This window comes from Mus pahari, chromosome 7 (assembly GCF_900095145.1).
Source record: "Mus pahari chromosome 7, PAHARI_EIJ_v1.1, whole genome shotgun sequence".
NCBI classification, from domain to species: Eukaryota; Metazoa; Chordata; class Mammalia; order Rodentia; family Muridae; genus Mus; species Mus pahari.
Window position 1 is genome coordinate 69,139,969 of NC_034596.1, and position 24,000 is coordinate 69,163,968.

Below are 24,000 nucleotides of genomic sequence, written 5' to 3' on the forward strand. Positions count from 1 at the left end.
GGTAGAGAGGAGATGGAGATGACGATGGAGAGAGGAGAGAGAAGAGAGAGAGAGAGAGAGAGAGAGAGAGAGAGAGAGAGAGAGAGGGAGAGAGAGAGAGAGGAGAAAGAGGAGAGAGGAGAGAGGAGAGAGAGAGAGACATGGGTTCATGGGTTGGTGTCTCAGTAGTTTGACAGCAGTAACCAGAATCTGGCTTCTTCTCTGATGTCACTGACTGCTTGACCCCACTTAACCTTCCTGTTAGTTTCTGAGTTTCCAGAAAATGTATTACTTCCCAGAGATATCAGGAAACCCTTCGAATGAAGAGCACACAGAGAAAGAAAGTTAGGAACTGTGAGCATGGCTCTTGCCCCTTGGCAGAATGCGCCAAAAGCATTTTTCAAATAAAACCTCACATCAGCTTAGTGAGACGGACAACTTCTAAGGGCGTCGACGCTGCCTTTTGTGAGGTAAAGTTAAAGCTGACTTAAAGAGATATCAGAGCTCCACGTTGCCTCGGTGAAGCCTCACGTGATGTAAATTTTAGTGCACAACAGCTTTTTGCAAATGAGCCCTAACCATGGGGATTACATTGTAGTTCCTAGGCGTGAGCACCAGGCAGTTCTCAAAGCTGTATGTGGGTTAGCAGTCAGGTTTGCGACACAGAAATCTTGTCAAGGTTCCTTTTCATGACATTGACAGACTTGTCCTGTACCCTGTCCAAGTAATGGCTGCTCCAGGTCAACTCCTGGAGGGACATATCAGGGCTGCAAGGCTGCTGACCCCTGGAGACTGGAATGTGCACTTCCTTGCCGGGGCTCAGAGCCAGCTTCCTATTTATTTAAGAGGCCTTGAGCACTTGGGAGCCAAGCAGATCCTGTGATGCAAGTTTTAGCTGCAAAGCATGTTGGGGTTGCCCAACGTGTCTGACTGAAATATGATTTGAAAGATTTCTCAAAGCCCAGGTGGCGTGAGCTGCAGTCATGATTAGGGTAGTCTTTAATAGCCCTTTAAATTCTGACCCAAGTAAACAGAAAACCAGTCCAAGCGATGAGGAAGCTTGCTCTGTCCTCAGTTTGTGAAGTAGGGTGCAGGTCTGCAGTGGGATAGCTCCCTCTCCCCTTCCTGTTCATAACATCAGTCAAGAGAATGTCATGGGGGGTAACACAGACACTGTTTTGGCATCCAAATGTCTTGCGGATTCCCAGGTGTGTATGTGGGGTATGCGTGTGTGTGTGTGTGTGTGTGTGTGTGTGTGTGTGTGTGTGTGTATGCACACGAGTGCACACATGCACATTTGCTTTTGAAACAGATAGGTGCACGTAGAAGAGGATGCAGGATAGAGTGAGTGGCATGCAGGCAGAGCCCCTGTGTATTCAGGACCTGCAGAGAAACCTGGCTCACAGGGCTGACGCTTAGACGAGAGTGGGATTCGCTCTCAGGCTGCTGCGGTGCAGCTGGAGAACATTTTACCTGCCTGAGGATTTAGCGGAGGCTGCTGACTTCTGAAGCAGGTAGGATAAAGGTAAGACTAGTTGGAAAACAGAGGAATTCTGGGAAGGATGGAAGACTGGAGCAGCATAGAGGACAGCAACAGGTTTGGCTTAGATTTCCTGGTTAGAAGGAATCTGAAAAGTTCAGAGTTCATGCCACCTCTCTGCAGACTGCCGCTGAGCAAACCAAAAGGATTTAATTCATGAAATATTAAAAATGCAAGCGAGCTGACCTTTTAGCCCATCTTTGTAGTATTAAAGGAGTAAATGACTAGGTTCTCGGTAATTAGACTCCTACAGAGAATTTAATTTGTGTATAGGTATGGTAAGTGTTTAGCAATTCAATGCACATCCTGCTTTGGCCACGACTGAGCCGGTGTCTCAGGCTGATGATCACACAAGTGGCGGTGCCTAAGCCTCACAGTTATCATCTGCCACCCAGGGAACCTTGGAGTCTGTTCACTAGGGGTTCCTGAGAGACTTTTGGTAGCGTAATGGGGAAGGGAAGGGCAGCGAGGTGACTTCTGTCCTCGTGTAGCCATTGCCCAACATTGTAGATGGAGATGTAGAACCTGGCAGAAATATTGATTCTATAACGCATTACCCTCACCGGGCGCAGGACAGCGCTCTATTTTATCTTCTTGAGTCAGAAGACATGAGAGAGAAGTAAATTAGGTAGCAGGACAGAGACCGCAAACTCCTCACCGAAAGCAGCTGTAATTTAACCTGTGTCTGGGTCTCTGAATTCAGTGGCCTTTTATCCAAGTTCACTTTGACTCTTCTTGCATTTTCCTCTTCGGGCTTCCTAATGTAGACTTTACTTCCCCTCTATCTTTTATTAGTGCATGTTAGCGTATGAAGCGGGGTTTCCTTCTGCCATTTCCATGTGTGAATATAAGAAACGTGGACGTACTGACCCCTTCTGCGACCCACACTCACCGATGGTCGTCCCCTTTGCTTCCTAGTGTGTCTAGATTATTGTAAATGTAAGAACTTTCAAAACTGAGGTCCTCAGTACTCTGGGCTCGGGCAGTCCTCTTGCTTCAGCCTCCTGCGCACTGGGGCCCTAGGTGTACCATAGCACCTCGCTGACCCAGCTTCTCCTGGAACAGACTGTATGTTCTTGCTTACTGGCATATTTTCATATAAAACCAAAAGTCCTTCAAGTGGACTGCTGAATGTAAGAAAATATACATTTACACTTTGAAAGATATTAGTCCTCCCCCCCCTCCCCCCCCAATATCTCTGAAGGAGCTTCCGTCTTTAGTGCTATGGACTGACGCCGCATGCTGAGTGTTTTGAATGTGTTCTTCGTGGCCCCTCCTGGACAGAGCTAGGAAGGCAGTGCCTCCTGCTGGGTACATGGGAGTGCTGAGGCTTTGTACCAGGAACATACCACAAGTCCTGGATATTCAGGATCCCAGTTTAGCCTCCCACCAAGCACTGTCAGCGCGCGCACACAAGTCTCTTCATATTTATGAATTTAAGAGGTAGAGCATGATTTAGTTTTGTTCTTAAGTGACTATCTTACATAGGATTCGATACCTTGACATGTTTACTGGCTATCTGCGTAGTTTTAAAATGTTCTTTTATAATCTCAGCCTTATTTTTATGAGATTGTTCACTTGTTTTCCTTATTGGGCCTTTCGAGTTTCTCCCTCCCTCTTCCCCTCCCTCCTTCCCTTCATTCCCTAGGGTCTAGGGTGTTCTAGCCAGGTGCTTTCCCATCAAGTTGTATCTCTAGTCCTCTTTTAAACTTTTTCCCTGGAGACAGGATCTCACTAAACAGCCCAGATTAGGATTGAATTCACCGAATACCCTAGGCTGGTCTTGAACTTGTGACCTTCCTGGCTCAAGCTCCCAATTAGCTAGATTTCAGGCCTGTGCCACTATGACAGGGTGATTTCTATATGTCTTATGTAGTTACCCTCTCCCTTCTATTGCAAACCCCTTTTCTCTTCAGTTTGTATCTATTAACTCTTTGTTTTGTGTGTTTTGCCAAGCAGAACTTTATATATCTAATTGTGAATCTGTTCATCTTTTGAGGCATCATAGGAGTATAATATAATATTTTTCTATGCTTTCTTATGTTTCTACAATTCCTCAATAACATTTATTTGTGATTGACTCGATTGGGTTTTGTCACTTTGACACAAACCTAGACATATCAAGGAAAAGGGAATCATAATTGAAAAAAAAATGCCTCCATAAGTCAAGTTTCTAGAGCGTTTTTTAAAATTAATGATCGATGTGGGAGGGCCCAGCCCATTGTGGGTGGGGCCATCCCTAGACAGGTGGTTTTAGATGGTATAAGAAAGCAGACTGAGCAAGCCATGAGGAGCAAGCCAGAAAGCAGCATCCGTCCATGGCCTCTGCTTCAGCTCCTGCCTCCAGGTTCTTCTACTGTTTGAGTTCCTGCCCTGGCTTCCCTCAGGGATAGAGTGTGCCCTGAGAGTTATTAGCTGAAGTAAACCATTTTCTTCCCAAGTTGCTTTTGGTCATGGTGTTTATCACACTAATAAACACCTTAACTAAAATCATTTTAGATATTGAGAACAGTTACAGCCAGATAGCAAACTCTGGTGTTTTGCTACACAGAGGTGATGTAGTTAATTATCTTGTATTATATTAATCACATAGCTGTAAGAAAGGGTTTTGCATGTTCCCGTCATGAAGAAATGATAACTGTTTGGGATGATGGGTAATCTGTTCATGCTATGTTGAGCAGCTCATCAGGAATAGACAGATATATTGAAGCATGGTTCTGCACTCCATACAGCTCAGTGACTGTCTGTCAGCCCTCTAGTCTAAATTATAAAATTATTAATTTATTCTCATATAGGTTCTTATACCAGTGATTTATTTCAGAATGTGTTGGGGAAAGCCTAGTATAATGATATGGAAAACATCCTCTATCCTTAGATGCTGTACAGTTTGCAAGGAATTCAGTTAGGAGCTACTGTTCTTATACATCAGATTAGAAAAAAATTGAACCCACCCACTTTTACCTAATCCAGATTAACATCGGAGGGTCTGTGCCGACTGTGTTTGAGCAACCCAGTCATCTGGGTTGTAAGGCTGGCAGAGTGAAGACTAAATCGGTTTGCCAAGGAACCCCAAAGTTCCTCCCGTCTCTACAAAAGTTCCTCCAGAGTTCAGATTACAGACCTGTGTTGCCATCCAAGCTATTTAAGGGGATTTGAATCTGGTCCTGATGATTGTGTGGTGAGTATGTTTTGAGTCATATCCTCAGCCCATGTTTTCCTTTCTTGTAACACACAGCCACTCTCCAGAGAGACCGCATCTTCAAGCATTTTACCAGAAAGCGCCAAAGGGCTATGCGAAGGCGCGTCCATCAAGTCAACGGACATAAGTTCATGGCCACGTACCTGAGGCAGCCCACCTACTGCTCTCATTGCCGAGAGTTCATCTGGTGAGACAGCCTGCTTACCCCCACCCCACCCCACTCCACCCCACCCCCACCTCCATCCCTGGTCTTGCTGTTAGAGGCTTCTTTGGCTTATATGTGGTTTCAGGAGAAAACATAATGGATACATAGAACTATTCTTCAGATCTGACTTTTGCCTCCTATTTGATACATTGATCCTCTTTTAACAGGTTTAAACCCCCTACTAAAATAATAACAAAACTAAGTAATTTATGGACCCAAATATTAGATATTTTTTCATATACTAGTTACTTTATTGAAGAGAAATGCTAATAGATGAAAGAGCATGAAACACACAGAGAGAGGAGCCAATCAATTGATAAATTAGAAACCCTGGCTGAGACGAAAGGAAAATTAATTTTGAGGAAGTTATTAATGCTTTGAGGAAGGCATGGATCGTGTGATCGGTTATGGGGAATAATGGTGGTGAGAAAACCTAGTTCTCAGTGGTGTCCAGATACATGGCATCCAGAGGAAGGCCATGGCATCTAGTGGTCCTCTACCACAATCTCACCTCCAGCAGTTAGGAACTAATGTAATTAAAGGTTGAGAAATTCTAAAGACTTGGGGCAATGTCTTACAAGATGTAAGCCTGAACAAGCAGTGGCAAGTCTATAGCAGAAAATAAATGTAAGCAATAATTACTTTCAAAGAGAGTCAAGGTTAAGCATACTTATGGCATTTGTAAACAGAATTACAACTCCCGACCCCAACACACACACACACACACACACACACACACACACACACGCACACACGTGCACACACACTACCATAGAACACATCAGGGCGAGTCATAAATCAAGCTATGAGCAGAAAGGAGATGGTGGCATCATGTCTGCCCCCCTGTGGATTTCAGCGGGAGATGTAGAGATAAGACAAGGGAGAGGGCTGGAGCCAGGTAGCTGCAGTGTGTGTGTGTGTGTGTGTATGTGTGTGTGTGTGTGTGTGTGTGTGTGTGAATGGAGGAGCTGAGTTGCTTTTCACTAAGGATTTAGGAGACAGTTGAAGGTAGGAGGACCAGGAACCCTCATCAGCTCCTGTTTATATCACCAGGAACGGTCTAATCCATCAGCTGGTGTTCTTTGTGCCTCCTGGTAATAAACAAGGGCTCGGAACAGCACACTGTCCGTGCCTCTTCCCCGAAGAGATGTTTTTCATAAGGGACCAGGGAACACATTTCTTCTCGAGAACTATAATTATAGATGTTATTACTGAACCATTTGACTGACAGTAATTTTTCTCCCTTTTGTCTTGAACAGGGGAGTATTTGGGAAACAGGGTTATCAATGCCAAGGTAAGAAAACCATGTTTACAACCGTGTCTAATTGATGTGATAATACCAACAGAAAAGAGGCCAGGCTGCCTCTTATCAATACAATGATAACTCTCCATAAGACACATAGCGCCCATATGGCAGACTCTAGTTCTTACCAGACCCTGAATGTTTTTGACAGTGTACAGGGAATCTGTTCATTTCTAAAGTCAGAACACCTAGAAGAGCTTTGCAGCTTAAAGTTCACTCTTCAGTAACCTGAGAGCGCTAAGGAGTCCAAGGTACACAAGGGTGAGCCTACCCTTGAGTCTTGAGAATAAAAGTCTTGGTTTTCACATGGCACTGTTGACAAGATGAGATGTCCCATGCTATGTTCATGTCACCTGCATAGGGAATGGATGCTCTTCTCCAAATTAGTTTTATCTTTTTAGCTTTCTGCTTTCAGAAACAAAACAAAACAAAACAAAAACCGGAGGGACTGGAGAGTTGGTTCCCTGGTTAAGAACACTTGTTGTTCTTGCATAGGATGTGGGGGTTCAGTCGTGAGCACCCACATGGCAGCTTACACTGTGCAAGTTTAGAGGATATGATGCCCTCTTCTGGCCTCCAGGGGCACTACATGCTTATGGCACAAAAATGCACACCATAAACATAAAATAAATGGCTCAGCTGTTAGGAGCACTGACTGCTCTTCCAAAGGTCCTGAGTTCAAATCCCAGCAACCACATGGTGGCTCACAATCGTCTGTAATGGGATCTGATGCCCTCTTCTGGGGTGTCTGAAGACAGCTACAGTGTACTCATATATATTGGATAAATAATATTTAAAAAAAATAAAGAGGCATTAGTCCTCAGTGTGTTTTTTTAAAAATTAAATACATTTTTAAAATGAGATATTAGCATGTACTAGGCCATGGTCTTGATCCCTAACTCAATGAATGAATGTGAGAAAAAAATATCCACAACTAAATACAGTTCATTTTCATAATTGTAAGGTAAAATCAATTTAGTATCATTCTTGAAGACTTAACTAAGTAAAGTCAAAGTGTGAAAGCAGCCTCCTTCCATGTAGGGGTGTGGGCTGGGTCCCCATGGCCTTTCGTGGGGCTCCCTTCCTGTTGCCCTGAGTGTGGTCAGTCTGTATCTGTAGTAGTGGGCGTCTCGACTTTCACTCTGCGGGTGACTGGTAACAGTACCACGCATTCTACAGAGCCGGTCCACATATAAATAAAGGAAAATCCTCCTTCTGTTTTGGAGGAAGCAATGCAATGCGGGTTTTTTTGTTTGTTTTTTTTTTGTTTTCACTTAGGAGAACTGACTGAGACATATGCTTGAATCTAAGTTTTACTTTTATGTATGAAAATTTCCACTGAATTCTCAAAGTTAGAGAGAGCAAGCATAGTAATTGTAAGGGACCTATAAATGCGAATTCAGTCCCAAGTGAGACGATAGCTCACAAGGTAGGTTGATAACAGTTTTCAGCCTGGACCTGTTTAATATAGGAGTATGCTCTCTAGTGATATATCCATCATATACATCCTTATATAGATTGAGACGCTCTAGATACACAAGGGTATAATTGACAGAGATTGACAGATTAAAATGTATGACTTAAGGGTGAGACTGTTGTGTTGTTTTTCCTCTCAGCATTTTGCTGAGACATCTGATGGCTGACTTCCGGTGGGGCACCTGCTCTTTAAAGAACAGGAAAGACCACTAGTTAGGAGGCATGAGAAGGTTTTGTTTATATTCACCTAAGGACATAAAACCAAATGTTTGGTAGGAGAGAAGTATCCAGGCCCACCCTCATCAGAAGCACAGGGTGGTGTTTCCTACAAAGCAGGCTTGAGGCAGAGGAAATGACCATCGCTAAGAAGGCCACTGTGTGTGTAGTAGTGACTGGGCCAGTTCTTCAGATGGACATGAATGTGGTTGACATGTACATACCTAACAGTGGGCAGGGAAGCATGTGAGAACAAGGCCCTTGGACCACAAGGGCAGTAGACAGGCCTACTGTCATAGCTGCTCTGTTGATCATTGCTGGCCTCAGCCAGGCCAGACAGAGGAGCAATAAGGCTTTGGTTGATCCAAACAGAGCTGTCACAGTGTGTTCAAACTGATGTTCATGGGAAGCCCCAGCCTGCAGCAACAGATTAACACATTCTTCCTAAGCTCACGTGGACCATTTTCCAGCAGAGAACACCTGCTGGACCTTAAACTACTGTAACAAACCAGAAACATACAGAAAGCACAAGACTCGTGCTGTCTGGCCAGCCAGTGGCTCAGCAGGCAGGAAGTCGTTCCTGGGCAACCTGAGAACCTGAGGTTGAACCCCAGATCCCACTAGGTGGCAGGGGAAATACACACACACACACATACACACACACACACACACACACACACACACACACACACACACACCTTGAACTCACAGATCTCCACCTGCCTCCACCTCCCGAGTGCTGAGATTAAATTCATGTGCCACCATGTCCAGCTTCTTGTTCATTCCATAGACACTGTGCCCTTAATATGGCTGAAAATGGAAAAGCATTGTGTCAGAGTTCTAAATATTCAGGCAGCTGGTTGAACTGTTCTGCAGGTGTTTATTCAACTGCCCATTCAGCCCCCAGCATCATGCAGGGAATTCCAGGCAGGCCCCAGCCACATGTGGAGGATTTGAAGTAGGAGGCAGTCTGAGGGGCTGTAGGAAATCAGAGGAGGAGAGGCAGTTTGGGGTCTAGAAAGGGGCAGATACCGGATATTTTCTTGGGTGAGATATTCTTTGGGTTTTATCTTGTCATAAGCGTTAGATGCAATTACCAGGCGAGTAGGCTATGTTAGAGAGGCAGAGGCAGGCCATACGGCTGGAACCGTGCTGGGTCTGAGCACTGTTGATGGACATGAGATACCACTGGAAGTGTTCAGGCATGGACAGATATGACTAGGGTCATACTGTGAAAAGATTCCTCTGAAGGATGGGACACAGTCAGGAAGGAGAGGACAGCTTAGGACAAGATGGCAGACGGCTTGAACGTAAACAAAGGTCTTGTTAGGGTGGTGTCAGGTGGGAGGATGAGGGCACTGGCTGCCAGGATGTGGCCAGACATCCAAGCCAAGTTCCTGGCATGGGCAGCTTTCATTGACTGCTGCAACTGGCTGTCCCGGGAGGCTCTGATAAATGTATAATTGCTGGATTTAATTTCCCAGTGTGCACCTGCGTCGTCCATAAACGCTGCCATCATCTAATTGTTACAGCCTGCACTTGCCAAAACAATATTAACAAAGTGGATGCCAAGGTAAGCGGGTGCTGGTTTGCTGACTAAACACAATTTCCTCTGTGTGTGTGTGTGCTCTCTCCCTACTCCTCCCTACTCACCTCTCCCCACAGCCCTCTCATAGTCCTTAGGACCCACAAGGATGCTGCTGGAATTTGCATTTCTATTCATTGGTAGTCTGACCTCACTTTGCCTAGTGGTGACTTTGCCTCCCTTCCACAGAATGCCTTCCCATAACTACCCATACTAACATAGTATATGGATAGTAACCCATAACTACCCATAGTAACCCATAACTAGCCATAGTAACCTGTCCTAACAGGAGAAAAGGGTTACTTTGTCTTGTGGTTTTAGATGCTTCAGACTGTCAGAATGGGGAGAGCTGTACAGAGCAGAACCGTTCCCAGCAGGGTGGAGAAGAAGCTGATCCTGAGACTTAGGGTGGGGCATTACCTGCAAAGTTCTGCCACTAAGAATGGACTTTTAAAAAGCTAGATCCCGCCTCTCAGTGACTCTGCAGCCGGGTTCAGTGGCACCACTGGCTGGGGACCCCTGAATTCTGAACGCAGGCTTGTGAGGCTTATTTAGCATTCAGAGCATAACACCTTGCAAGGACCCAGTCAGGGTTCAGCTGATCAAAGCTGTAGAAGTCCTTGCACTGTTCCAGAGAGAGGACTCGAGCTGGGGGAAAGAGGCCTGGGCTTGTTATACAGCACTGGGCTTCTCCAATGCTGAGGCCTGCCTCTACTAGTGATCCTTGCCAGCCCAGGCCTGAGCCACAGCCTCTGTGCATCAGTCTGAAACATCTGGGCCTCACTCGTGTGAATTAGCAGCCGTTAAATCGAATTGACAAGTATGTCAACTGTATATAATGCTTGCTAAGCAAAGAGACACTGGGCCTCCTTCAGCCTCGTAGGGACTCCAGGGAAATATGTGTAAGCCTTCGTTGCATATCCCTGGGATGGGCAGATGTTCTAAATTCAAGAGGGAGAAAGCAAGGGGAGTGTTGTTGAAACTTAGTGGACTGGCAGATGCTTGGGAAAGCCCAACTTGGGGACTCATGACAGTGAGCATGCATGATAGTAAAACACACAGAGAGATAGAACTCGAGCTCATAAAGGAAAGAGACCAGGAAAGTCCAGAGAGGAGCAGTCATTGTCTTGCCCTCTCTCTTGCTGCACCTGTAGTTTTTGCTTCGATTTATAAGGCTGGCCAGAGAGCATATGGCAAGGGGGTACATGAGAGATGACACATAAGAGACCATTACATTGGCACTCATATCGTCTATATGTAAATGCCAGGGGCTGGAGGGGCTGAGTGAGGTGGCCACTGCAGGGTCACTGTGGCATGACGCAGAGAGCATTTTGATCCAAACATAAAAGATGAAGGAAATGATAACTTCTTCTTTCTCCAAATGGTGAATGGTCCATCATATACCTATATCCTGTATCTTAGTCCTGTCTTATTCATCAACAAAATATGCTAAGATCCAAATAGCAAGACAGTTCTGCATGGTACAATAATATACCCAGCACGAGTGTCACCATAATCCTTGTCATTTGCCACACTGCCACTCCGGTCATCACAAAAGACATTGCTGAGAGAGTTGACCTATCCTCTGCTTCCCCCAGATTGCAGAGCAGCGGTTTGGCATCAACATCCCACACAAGTTCAACGTTCACAACTACAAGGTGCCCACGTTCTGTGACCACTGTGGCTCCCTGCTCTGGGGGATAATGCGACAAGGACTTCAGTGTAAAAGTAAGGAGCACTGGCTTCCTCCTTCTCTCCGTGACAGCATGGTACTATAAGCCTTTGAAGCTCTGGTGGGCTTATAATCTGACCTGGGGCTGATGGTTTACATATTAATACCTGAGTTGTGTTATTTAAGCATCATTGGTTGGGCTGGAGTACATGTAAAGAGAAGTGTGTCAGATCCCGATAATAATATAGATTAAATTAGATGTTAAATCTAAAGATCTACCGTGCTAGTTGTTAGCTACTTGTTGCTGAGGGTATGGTTTTAAGAGACATTTGAAAGAGGGCTTTGAAAATGGGTTGAGAGAGAGAGAGAGAGAGAGAGAGAGAGAGAGAGAGAACAGGCGGGAGGAAGTATAGCCGAATGACCAGAAGAGAAGGTTAGGGTTCTAAGAACTGGCTCTCATCAGAAGTAGGGAGCAGTTGAGCTGTCACATTAGCAGGAGCTGCGTGGGTTGCCGGCAAGAGTCCTGTGGTGTGACTGAAGAAGCTGGTAGGGCAAAGAGCGAGAGCTGAACCTTTGATGGTGTCTGGCACCTCACCAACTGCACACGGTGCTGTTCGGAGCTCTTGCCTTTTCAAAGGCTCTGAGTGGGGTGAAGGCCAGCACCTGTTTTGTTAGGGGTTGTGGAGCTATTGGCCCGGAGTCATTTTCCATGAATAGGTGATTATCTGGGGTGCACCTGAAGCCTTATGAGACACACACTAGGATGACAACTTTCATTGGCTGTCTGGGACAGTCGAACTGTCTGTCAGCAGAAGGGACCGAATTCTAGCAAGGTGTAGTAGTGACTCATGCCTCTAATCCCGGCACCAAGGATTGATCTACATAGTGAGGTCCAGAGCAGCCTGGGGTCCCGAGTAAGAAGAAAACCAGCATAAACAGCATCTCTCTGCCCCTGTGGCATTGTTTTTTTCCATTCACTTGAAGCAGCGGCTCTACCTGAGGTATTGCTTGCTACCGGTCTCAGGCTCTCACCGGAGTGAGCCGCTTCCGGTTTCCTGTATTTCTGCCTAGGATACAGATCCACACATGAGGATCACCCGCAGTCCTCTGTGCCCAGGTGCCCTAGAGCAGCAGACCTGCAGTGACTTGGCCCCCTCTAACTTTTGTTTTTATTGTCCCAGGGTTTTTTCTAAAAGGCCTTTGTCATTTGTATCTCTCTGTGCCAGTCGATTTCCCATGAAGCTAATGGAGCTTAAGCATCAGGGCCTCTCTCTGCTTCACATGGCATTCTTTTTCATAAAGAAAGCTTCCCAAACAACAAATGCAATCCCCATAAAGTCTAGATTGTTCTGTGCCTCCAAAGACAGAGTGGATCCATCCATCGAAGAGACATTTGTCGCACAAGGCTTCCCCCTTCCGTTGGCGGGACCCACTTCAAGAAACATGATAGTAATTTATGTCTGCCGATTAAACCTGGGAACCGTCATTGTCCTGGGAGCTTCACAGATACAAGAAACGTAGCTTGCTTTGCTCCTGTCTCTAAATGCCATTTCCCCTGACCTTCAAACACTTTAAAGTTTGCTATTTTTTTTTCTTCCCTGTAAAACAGTTAGAACCACAGCCCCACCGGATGTGCTCTGTGGGCTAGGAGTACCACCCAACCACAGCAGTACCCGGAAAGAAGCTGCACAAACCCTTCAGAAACCCCATTTCCACCTTGTTTGAACAGTGACCAAGCTGCAGCCTGGAGACTGCTGCCTTTATTTATGGCAAGAGGGAGCGCAGTCAGTTAGCATGATCCTTTGTTATCTAACCTCGCATGTGACGAGCATCTTTATCTCTGTATTGTATCTTGCTGCCAAGGCAACTGTTACATGTGATTTAGATGAGTCTATCCTCTCAAGCCACGGTGAAGAGAGTCAAAAACTATTATTCGAAGCCGGCTATTCTTTAATGCTCTAGCATTTCTGCCTCTGCACTAATCAGAAGCAGATAAAATGCCAGGACTTGTTCTAAGTGCGAGTTTTAATCTTGTGATATCATACCGCCAGCCGCCAGTATCATTCTTCTGTCACAGTCCTTAGGCTCTTCTCTGCAAGCAGGTTTGTGAATCTGGATTCTGTTTTCTTCCCTCCAGTATGTAAAATGAATGTACATATTCGGTGTCAGGCGAACGTGGCCCCAAACTGTGGGGTGAATGCCGTGGAGCTTGCCAAGACCCTGGCAGGGATGGGTCTCCAACCCGGAAATATTTCTCCAACCTCGGTGAGCCCTTTCCCTCTTGTTATGTATTGTAGGTTGTAAGTTATTTGGGTGAGGTGAGCTTAAATGAGAGTCCAGGGGAACGTAATCTCAGCAAATACGGTGAACAAGTCTACTGTGCTTAAAAAGGGCGTTTTGTCTCCCAAACTAGAGTCTATGCAGTTAGGGCACAAAACAGTGAGCATGCATGTATATCATGAAGCAAGAGAAAGGACTCACCCCCACCTCCCCTTAAAATCAGCTTCCCATCAATCTGGTCTGGCAAGAATCTCAGAATCCAGATGCCTAGGGTATGCCCCTGGCTGGTGGCCAATTGGGACAGCTGGCCAGTAGCCACTGGCCTCTGCTTCCTTATCTCCAATGGGATTGAAGGTGCCAGTGCCTGGGGTTCTCCACTTCCCTGGACTACAGCATGTGTCCAGGGTGGTGAGTTCTTCCCCTGCTTTCTGCAGCAGACAGCTCCTTCCTCGGGACACTTGGGAGTGGGTGGAGTGGTTTGCTTGCCCTGGCTGTGTTTTGTCCTGCAATCTCCCCAAGTGATGTCCAGCTGATGCTGTCCATCAGAGCCTTGGCTGCTTCCTAGATCTTAATGTTGTCTTTCTGGCTCACATCCTTGGTTGGAGGCTAGGAAGTAGCCTTGTCTGGATGGCTGTGAGATCTGGAGACAGGCTATGTGACAGTCCCAGAATGGGCAGTGCCTCCTTCTCTTTAAAACCAAGTATCTTTAGTGTTATGGTATTTAACGGTGGGGGGGAACAGATCTACCTGCTGACAGCCTATCATTACAAAGAGAGAATTATAAGTAACCAAAGAGGAAAATGGGTTTAAAAAAAGAGTAGGGGACCCTGGCTTTTGAGTTTTTAGCCCTAACCAAGAGTGCAGGTTAAGGAAGTAAAATTTAAGCTGGGACCACGTTTCTGTCTTTGAAAAGTCTACAGTAGATTTGGAGGGAGAACTATAAAAACCGCTGTATTTTTAAATATAACATTTTATTGTATTGTTATGCCTGTTTTGTAGGGTAAACATATAAGATCCTTGGAGGTTCAGGCTGTGGTGTAGTTGTCTTGTTTTCAGCATTGCTTTTAAGTTCCTCTAGGGCCTATACACAACCTTTTTAACCAGATACATCAAGAACTTCAGAATTCATCTTCTTAGAGTTGGGGAGCAGCTTGGTGGGAGAGGGCTTGTTTGGCGTGAATGGAGCATGGGGTCCAATCACAGCACCTCAAAGGCAAGCACAGTTAAACAATAACAGCCTCCCGGGGGCTGGAAAGATGGCTCAACAGTTAGGAGGGCATTCTGCTCTCGAGAGTCCAGTTTTTAGCATCTATGTCAGGCAGTTCACAGCCACCTACCTTCAACTCCAGGGGATCTAAAACCCACTTCTGGCCTCCATGACACTGTACACATCTGCAGATGCCCATATAAAGATGCACACACACACACACACACACACACACACATACACACACACAAGCACACACACATACTTAAAAATAATAAAAACAAATATTTTTAGAAGTAGCCTCACATTCTCAAAAAAAATTAAAGATGTAAAAAGTCATTGTGACCATTCAAAAATAATACTGTGTACAATAAGATAATGATTTAGTCATATTTTAAAATTTAGTATGAAAATGTCTATCTTTGTACATTGTTTTAAATATATATACTAAGAAGGCTGCTCGAATTTTAGGTACTTAACATTTATTTATAATTATTGTTTTTCCTATTTCACATTGAATTTTATTTATATAATTTAAATTTTTATATTAAAAAAACATATTCTGGTCCTGCTGCCGAGACACTGAGCAAACATGAAAACCACCCTTTGTGTGAAGTGGTCACTAGGTGACTCCCCAAGAACTGACTTCTCTGAGGAGAAGCCATTGCAGCACAAACCACAGTAACGAGCCTAAGGCTTTGGCATCTTCATTTATGCACAAGCCTGGGCATATTCTCCTCACGGTAGTGCATACAGACCAGACGTGCATGGCGAGGTAGTTTTCAGTCAAAGAAGCTGGACATCTGCCCAGGACTGGCCTTTCCACATACTGGGTGGAGACTGAGGCTGCTCGCATAGGGTGGTCTCCCCATCCATACCCACCTTGAGCTCACAGCATCATTTCTCCATTCCTCCTCCTTGCAGAAACTCATTTCCAGGTCGACACTAAGACGACAGGGGAAGGAGGGCTCCAGAGAAGGAAATGGGATCGGTGTTAGCTCTTCCAGCAGATTTGGCATCGACAACTTTGAGTTCATCCGGGTGTTGGGGAAGGGGAGCTTCGGGAAGGTGAGTCTGGGCTTTGGCCGGCCGGATGGAAGTGACAAGCATGCTGTGTATGTGTGCTGCTGGTGTACATGTATGTGTGTGGGTGGACACCAGACCTTCTCACGTGTCCCCACACGCTCCAGCCTCGGGTCTCCCTTATGCTCCCTCCTGCTTTGTGTTAGGTGATGCTTGCCAGGATAAAGGAGACAGGAGAACTATATGCCGTGAAGGTGCTGAAGAAGGACGTGATCCTGCAGGATGATGATGTGGAGTGCACCATGACTGAGAAGAGGATCCTGTCCTTGGCCCGCAACCACCCCTTCCTCACCCAGCTCTTCTGCTGCTTTCAGACTCCAGTGAGTACGGCTGGATGCTCCCCAGTATGAGTATGACAAGGTGCTCCCCCTCCACCCTAGTGACTACGATGGTGATCCCTGCCTCACAGCCTCCTGTCTCACAGAGATGAGACAATAGTGAGGTGTTGAAGATGTCAGGGAGTTGCCTGGAATTGGCCTTCAAGGCATTGCTGTGTCTGACAACCTGGGCATGCGTGATAGGAGCTAATATATGAACCCCTTCCTTCATGCTGTCCCATGGAAGGCTCACCTCAAGGGTTGTGGTCCCTGATATTGAAAAGGTCTTCATATATATGTTTCCTGCAGTAGAGAGGTTACAGAAGTCTGAGGGGAGAGTCATTGTCACGAGTTATCTTGGTGAATTTGGCTATGGTTCTTGCCCTAAGTTCTGGACAGGCTTGAACATGAATGAAAGGGTCTAGAAGTTGATCTAGAAGGACCCAGAAAAAGCACCTTGGTTTGATTCATCCCACGACCTTGCTCCTGCCCGTGAAGACTCTCTGCCTGGTGTCTTCACTAGTCTTGGGTTGGATGGGTTAAGAGTAGCAACCTAGGATGCTTTTTGTTGCAGTCCATAGAATGCCGAGCTAATGAGAGTTTAAACAAAAATCATGGCGCTCTTGGTTCTACAGGACAAGTGTAAAGTCTGATGGTGATCACTGGGACTGGATCCGTGGCCCAGGGCCACTAGACGTGTCTTCTACTTGGTGGCTCACAGTATTTGGTGAACCTTTACACATCACACTTTCACAGCACAGCATCCAAAACAGAGGCATGGGATAGCATGGGCCACTCTACTTCCGTGGTCTATTAGGTCATCTTTTTTTTTTAGTAGCAGGAGCTGGGAGAGGAGATAGCTCACCGAGATGGAGCCAATGAATCAAAGCTATCTTGCGCTAACTCTGATCCATTATCAGGGCCAGGTCACGCTGCCACCTTTCTAGAATCGGGTCCATACTTGGGCTTCTCTAATCAGCAAAGGGAAGGTGACCTCTAAGAAAGCATCCGGGTTCCAACAGATCTTCCAGTCAGATTTCCTGTCAGATGGGTCAGGTTTTCCTACTGTTGGGGAGACTGAACCTGGTTGTGCTGCCATCGGGGAACCTGAGGTGCTGGGAGAACACACAGGGGCATCCCACCTTGCTGGTGATGGAAATTAACAGCTAAGCTGAGGCGAAGGTGAGACTTCAGCGTTTCTGGCAAAGAGAATGCTTCCCACAGTGGGTAAACAGCTCCACAGAGCTGGGCTGAGGCAGAGCATCCATCCACTGTGAACGAAGCTCAGTGAGACTCTAAAGCTGAGGCTGGCTTGACTGTGACTGCACAGGACTGTAACATCAAACACCTGGCTGTGGAATGCAGCAGAAAACCCGGGAAGAAACTGATGTCGAGGAATGATGGGCCAGGTTTAATCACAGAAAGCCATCTTCTTTAGTTGATGGCATGTGCATCCTCCACGTGTCTGTTCTCACTGTCACAGGAAGCCTTTCAAGGAGTTTTTGATGCATAAAAGGGTGATGCACACCACCATTTGCAAAACACAAAATTTGGACAGTTCTGCAGAGACTGCTCAGCAGTTGAGAGCACTGGTTGCTGTCCCAGAGGACTCAGGTTCGATTCCCAGTAGCCACATGGTGCCTAACATAGTCTATAACTCCACTTCCAGGGATGCTGATGCCCTCTTGTGGCCTCTGCCAGGTACCAGGCATGCATGTAGTGCACAGACATAAATGGAAGCAGAATACCCATACACATAAAAATAATTAGAAAAATAAAAACGCAAACAAGACTGTACTTCGACTATGACTGCACTCATTTTTAAAAACACAGTAACAGTAAATCTTGGAGGTTTTCTCATATTGACATACATCTAGCTGCTTCATTTTTAATAGCTGTAAAGTATTCTGTATTAAGAACATATTGTGCTGAGCACAGTGGGTTATGCTATTAACCCCAGGTCTTGGGATTCAGGGGCAGGTAGACAAACCTCTGTGGCTTCAAGGCCAATCAGGCACCCAAGGCTGTATATTTAGACTCTATCTATCTATCTATCTATCTATCTATCTATCTATCTATCTATCTATCTACCTGTCTGTCTGTCTGTCCCTTGTCTATATGTGTGTGTGTAACTAATTACCTATCTGATTTTTTATTTCAACCCATCTTGCCACAAGTCCCCGTGTACTTTCATCTTTGCATGTTTATAGAGCATTTCTACGTGACATATTACTGGAGGTAGTATTGCTCAGGAAACTCGAGCATTTAAGCTTTGGACTGAGTCCAATGTGCTTACCTCAGTGGTAGTTAGCATGGCGGCTGGCATTTTATAGTCTGCTTCTAGGCACTCTTCTGACAGCTTTGTGTGTACTGTCTTATTTAATCTGTGCAGTGACCCTATGCAGTAATAAAGTTTCAGTGGGCACAGAGATTCCTAGGACTTAGCAGCTGAAGTCTTCATTAGCATCCCTGGTTGTTTCGTTGTTTTTTTTTTTTTTTCCCTCTCCTATTGAAGGTCTGATGTTTGGCCACAGGGTGGCAGTCGTGACTGCAAAGTGGCCTTGATTTCTCACCACCAGAACAGTGACAGTCTGGAGCATTTTTAAAGGTTGTGGGTTACAGTGCTGTCTCCCAAACAAAGACAGAGGGGAAGGGAATGCTCCGACCTTCAGGTTAGAGGATAAAAGGAGTGATGGGGACCAAGAAGCCAATGAGTTCTTCACATGGCCAGGTGGAGACAGGGTCTTCATTTCACTCTAGGGATTATGGGACTCAAGTGCTATACTTCCATCTGGAAATACCCTCCATGTCTGGCCCCTACCCACTGTAAAGCCAGCAATAAAGGACTGAGGATGCTAGTCACTACGAGAAATGGTAAACTTGGATGACTCTAGCTACTTGACTCTGTAAGCCATGGGCCCTCAAGTGAGGAGCTGGGTGCTAACTGTGGCCTTCTCTCCTCTGAATAGCTCATCCAGTTAGAGCACTGGAGTTTTCCCCAAATGGCCTGGCAAATGACATTTCATTGGGAGAGTCCTTGTTCAGTAATGTGAACTCCCTCATGTCTGGCCCTGTGGAATCTCTATTGCTGAAGCCCAGAGATGGGAGGAGCTCACTAAGGTCCTCTTGGCTTGGTAGTGTTGGTTCAGGTATAGGCCAGGCTGACTCTGACCCATGGGTCATATGCAGTCTCACATCAGCTACTGAAACACCTGCCAGGAGAGATGGAAGAACATGCCCGTGAGACTGTCCACTCAAGTTCTCTTCGGTGACCCTAGGTCTAATTGCCGAGTCTGTTGTAAAAAAACCTTTTCTGGTTTTCTCCAAGTCCTGGTCACAGGACAGAAGTGAGACCTGTAAGGATCCAGTGGGAGGATAAAGAGATTACTCACAGTAGGTCCACAGCCTAGCTGCCTGAGCCCCAGTGGATGATACCATAGCCATGTTCATATGGGCACACTGCTGGAGTTAACGGATTATTGGGGAGGGGGATTTGAAGCTAGAAGAAAAATATATTGAGGGGTCTGGTAAGAGGGAATGGGGAACAGATATGGTTAAAACGCATTGCAGCACACATCTATGGGATTTTCAAGGAATAACAATTCTTTTTAAAAACTAAGGCTGCTCTGTGATGAACCCACTTCCCCACACCAAGCAAGGGCAAGTGTCCCAGAGCTCCCCTCTGCCACAAGCCATAAAGTGGGAGTTCAGGAGCTCCTTAAGCAATTTTCAAATACTAGATAAGATACTTTATCAAGCTTTCTGCATAAGTTTAAGAATCCCTCTTTGGCCCAAATCTTTACTTAAATGTTACTGTTAGAAATAATTGAGAAATCTCAAACCTTCTGATAGCGTCAGGAATTCCAACACTTTGTGAATAATCATCTTTATCTTTACCTGTAAAAGCTGTTAGGTCTGCCGGTTTTATTTTCATTGAGTAGCCAACAGACACAATACAATAATAAGATAGATGTTGTATGTAAAGATGCTTGATTTGGGTTGGTGAGGGGTGGTGGGTAAAGGCACTTGCCTCAGAGCCTGGTGGCCTGATAAATTTGATCCCTGGGACCTACAGAGTGGAAGAAAAGAACGGAGTCCCTAGAGTTGTCCTCTGATTACCATGTATCTGCTGTGGCATACATGCATCCACATACAAAGACACAAACACTCACACACACACACACACACACACACACACACACACACATAAATGAATAAATAAATGTTTTTAAATTCTTACTCTTTAAAGATGGTTAATATATATTATTAGTCCATTGCTAATAGTTTTTGATTGACAGTTCCCTATCTCCTACCCTCAGCCCTGGCACCCATCCTTGTTCTCTCTGCTCCTGGGAGTTCTTTAGATTTGATTTTCTATGCCTGGTTTATTTCACTTAATCTTCTCCAGATCCATCTGTGTTGCCACACATGGCAGGGTTTCCTCCCATCTTAAGGTTGAACGATGGCTCATTGTGTATCCACCCCACATTTTCTGGGCCCATCCATCCATGTCTCTGTCCATTCAGCCATACCATGATAATGTTGCAGTGAACGGGGCATGCAGTTCTCTTTTCAGTCTTCTTGTTTCTGACTTCAGACTTCTTGGACATAAAATGAGCTTGTGGAACTGTTGGTTGGATCATACGCATATTCCATTTTAACTTTTGAGGCGTCTCCATGTGGATTTGGGCAGTGGTTGACGGACTCACAGGCCCAGTGTCTGTGCGCACGGATGGATGGGCCTTCTTTCCTCCCCGTGTTACCAGAGATCAATTCCTTTCATCCTTTTAATAGCAGCTCCAGCAGGGAAAAGCCAGTACCTTGGGGTGGCTTCAGTTTGCATTTCTCTGATGGTTAGTGGCCATCATTTCTCTTAAATGTATCTATTGGCCATTTATACTTATTGTTTTGAGAAATATCTATTTAGATATTTTTCTTTGTTTTAAATTTTGGAGTTATTTATTTTATTATCATCTGAGTTAAGTTGAAACAACCTGAGCTTTTGGCAAAGGGAAAACACTTAAACAATGTACTAATTGAAGAGGGCTTTCTTCCAGGCGTGATGGCGCAGACCTGGAGTCCCAGACAGGCCATGAGAGGTAGAGTCCAGGAGGTCCAGACCCATTGACTCATTAAAAAAAAAAAAACTCAAAAGTATTGGATATCAGACATTGTCATGAGCACCTGGCATGTATGATTAATGGCATGTTGTCACTCTGTAAGATAGACTCAGTTATTATCTTTGCTTTGTCTGTAGTTCACAGAAACATGGAAATAATAAAACACTCCCTCAAGCCCAGCACTTTTAAGAAACTGTAGAACTAGAAGGTTCCAGGGAAGGATACAGTACTTACCAAGATGGATAGTCTGTATCCATATCCATGTTCTGGCCAAGACAGCAAATTGGCTCTCCATTCCCCACAAATGCACCAGCTGGAAATGATGATAAAAATCTCATCAGGACAGTAGCTGAGTGGCGGAGTTACTGGGCTGGTACACAGTTTTCAAATGTGTGTTTTGTTGTTTTAAACAACAGAGGTAGTGAGAATAAGGCATTATTTAGCCAAGGGACACTTGGTTACAAGGGACCTGTGTCACAAATCTCGTACTCGCTGCACTCCTCGGTGCTTTGAAGCTGACTTTGTTTCCTGGTCCTTTCATCTTCATTAGGGGCTGTCAGCCTTTTGGCATTTATGGCCTGGAGTGGAGGCCCACCGCCTTTCTTCCACAGGCTTTCCCACTTGAGTAGGAAGAGCTTTCAGCTGAGGCCAGGCAGAGAGACCTGAGCTTCAGAGAGGCAGATAGGTGGGATAAGAGGCCAGCCAGAGGGAGAGGCTGGAGGAGGGAGAAAGGAACAAAGACATAAAGCAGCCTCCCAGGAAGGGGGAGCGGCAGAGTCAATATTGGTCAGAAGCCCCAGTCTTTGTTCTGAGACCCAGTTTATCTGAGCAGGCCTTCTGCTTCAAAAACACAGGACATCCTGTGTCTGAAACCTGGAAGAGGGCTGCACTGAGGTCCCTCCTCACTCCTTAGGGACTCAGCTCTGTTTACCTCTGCTTCTCTAATGACTGTAGACCACAGAAGCTCCCAGGGACAGGAAGGACAGGACTGGCCCCTTGCCATAGGTTTCCTCAGAGCCTGGGCTGCTAGATTTCCTGGGTCAGTCCTGAAGATGGAGCTCGAGACAGGCAATAGGGAGCTGCTGCTTCTCAGGGCGTCAGAGGAGCAGCAGCAAAGCCCAGCCCCGACTGTGGAAGGTGAGATTGTTCAGAATCTGTGCACACAGGCACAGGATGCTCTCAGCAGACACTAAGAATGTCAAGGAAGTCACTTGGTAACACAAGGTCAAGAAAGCATTGCTTCCTCTGTAGTTTTCTCTCCATTGTTGTCATATTAGTTATTAGGAAAGCAGAATATGTAGAGGTGAGAAAGGGATTATTATTCCACCCCACTTTGGGGCAGGTAATAACAAGGGAACCTTGAGTTAAAGTTCGAGCTCTCGCTTTCCTAGCACTCAGTGTCTTTAAGAAGTTCCTTATTTCCTATTTTGCCTAGTTAGGCATCTCCAGTCCAAAAACAAAAACAAAAAAACCCTCCTTTCTCCCTAGTGGGCAAAGAGCCTCTAGAAGGAGTCCCTCGTAGGGAGGGGGTTGTGTACACAGGGCAGGAGCAGATTAGCCACAGCCCACAGTCCACGACATACTAAGCTTCAGGCATCATGGCCAGACCCAAGTGCATCCTGAGGTGCTACCATCAGCTGGATTGGGAAGGAGGCATACTCAGCTCCCATCATGCCATCTGCTCCCTGTGCTCTGATACTCTGCCATCCTGGTCTAGGAGAAAAGACCAGAAGGCTGCAGGCTAGGAGAGAAGATGACCAAGGAGATGATAGTCTGTCTGCAGAGGCCTCTGCTAGCATTGGTGTGTCTAGCTGATACTTCTTGGAGTCTAAATGTGTCCGTTCTGCAGGGTGGGCAGGTGCAGAAGCTGGAAGTTCACCAAAGTGCACTCTTTACTCATTCTAGCTGCTCCAGAGAATGCACACTGCTATTTGATAAATACCTGTTGGGCAAAAGGTCTGGCAGTACTCCAAACAATCCCACAAGGTGAAGATAATTTGCATCCTTGTAACAGTTTGGACAGCTGAACTCCAGAGAGGTTAAACAATGTGTCTTGGATCACACAGCAAGGGGCTACCTGAAAGTATGTAGTTTCTTGCCTGGGTTTTGCCCTTCTGTGCCATGTCTGTTACACTGTAGCAAGAAATCCGCCCTCTATGCAGTATATACATCCGAAAATAGAGGGGTTGTTAGAAAGAATTGTTCTTTTGCCCCATATGTGTTTTCTGGCCCTTTCTGAAACACCAAGGATATTTTCCTCTGATCTCTCTGGAACTAGGTTTCCTCCTTTCCTTGAGCAACGACCACTTCTCGTGCCATGTGGTCTGTTTATGGGTCATTTGTTCTAGTTTGCCTTTGGCTCAGATGAAAATAGAAAACAAACTAGAACGTGGCATTGGTGTTCCCCATCTCTGCTTGCTTCCAGCCTGTCAGCATGCTCCATCTTTCTCTCAGGCTGGTAGCTATGGACATAGGTCCACAGATGAGATTCGGATGTCTGGACCGAGTTGTGTGGGCTTACTTCCTCAACGGACAATCCCTGGGGATGGTGTTCAGAGGACCATCTCCAGGCACAGGATTTGGGTTTCTGTTCTCTTGAGCTACTGGGCCAAACTGTTCCTCTGTCCCTGTGTCTGGGTTGGTCCATAGGATACTAGGTGTGTCTAGAGTTAAAACCATTGTCCTCAAGGTTGTTTTACTATAATTGGCTTCTTTTACAGCGGTCACCACCACTGACAACCTGGAGGTTAAGCAGTCCCTGTACTTTCACATCTGGATAGATGTGGCACTGGGTGTCATTTCCTTTGAAGTCCCCAGT

At 45.8% G+C, this 24,000-nt stretch overlaps 1 protein-coding gene across 1 annotated transcript in view; it reads left to right on the forward strand.

Annotated features, from left to right (window-relative positions):
• The window catches only part of Prkch (protein kinase C eta), a 198,928-nt gene that overhangs the window by 102,889 nt on the left and 72,039 nt on the right, over positions 1-24,000 (forward strand). Inside the window, exons 3-9 of the mRNA XM_021201500.1 lie at positions 4,755-4,905; positions 6,183-6,217; positions 9,403-9,491; positions 11,102-11,231; positions 13,313-13,440; positions 15,587-15,730; positions 15,892-16,065. Of these exons, the coding sequence (XP_021057159.1) occupies positions 4,755-4,905; positions 6,183-6,217; positions 9,403-9,491; positions 11,102-11,231; positions 13,313-13,440; positions 15,587-15,730; positions 15,892-16,065 (851 nt within the window). The remainder of the gene's footprint in view (positions 1-4,754; positions 4,906-6,182; positions 6,218-9,402; positions 9,492-11,101; positions 11,232-13,312; positions 13,441-15,586; positions 15,731-15,891; positions 16,066-24,000) is intronic.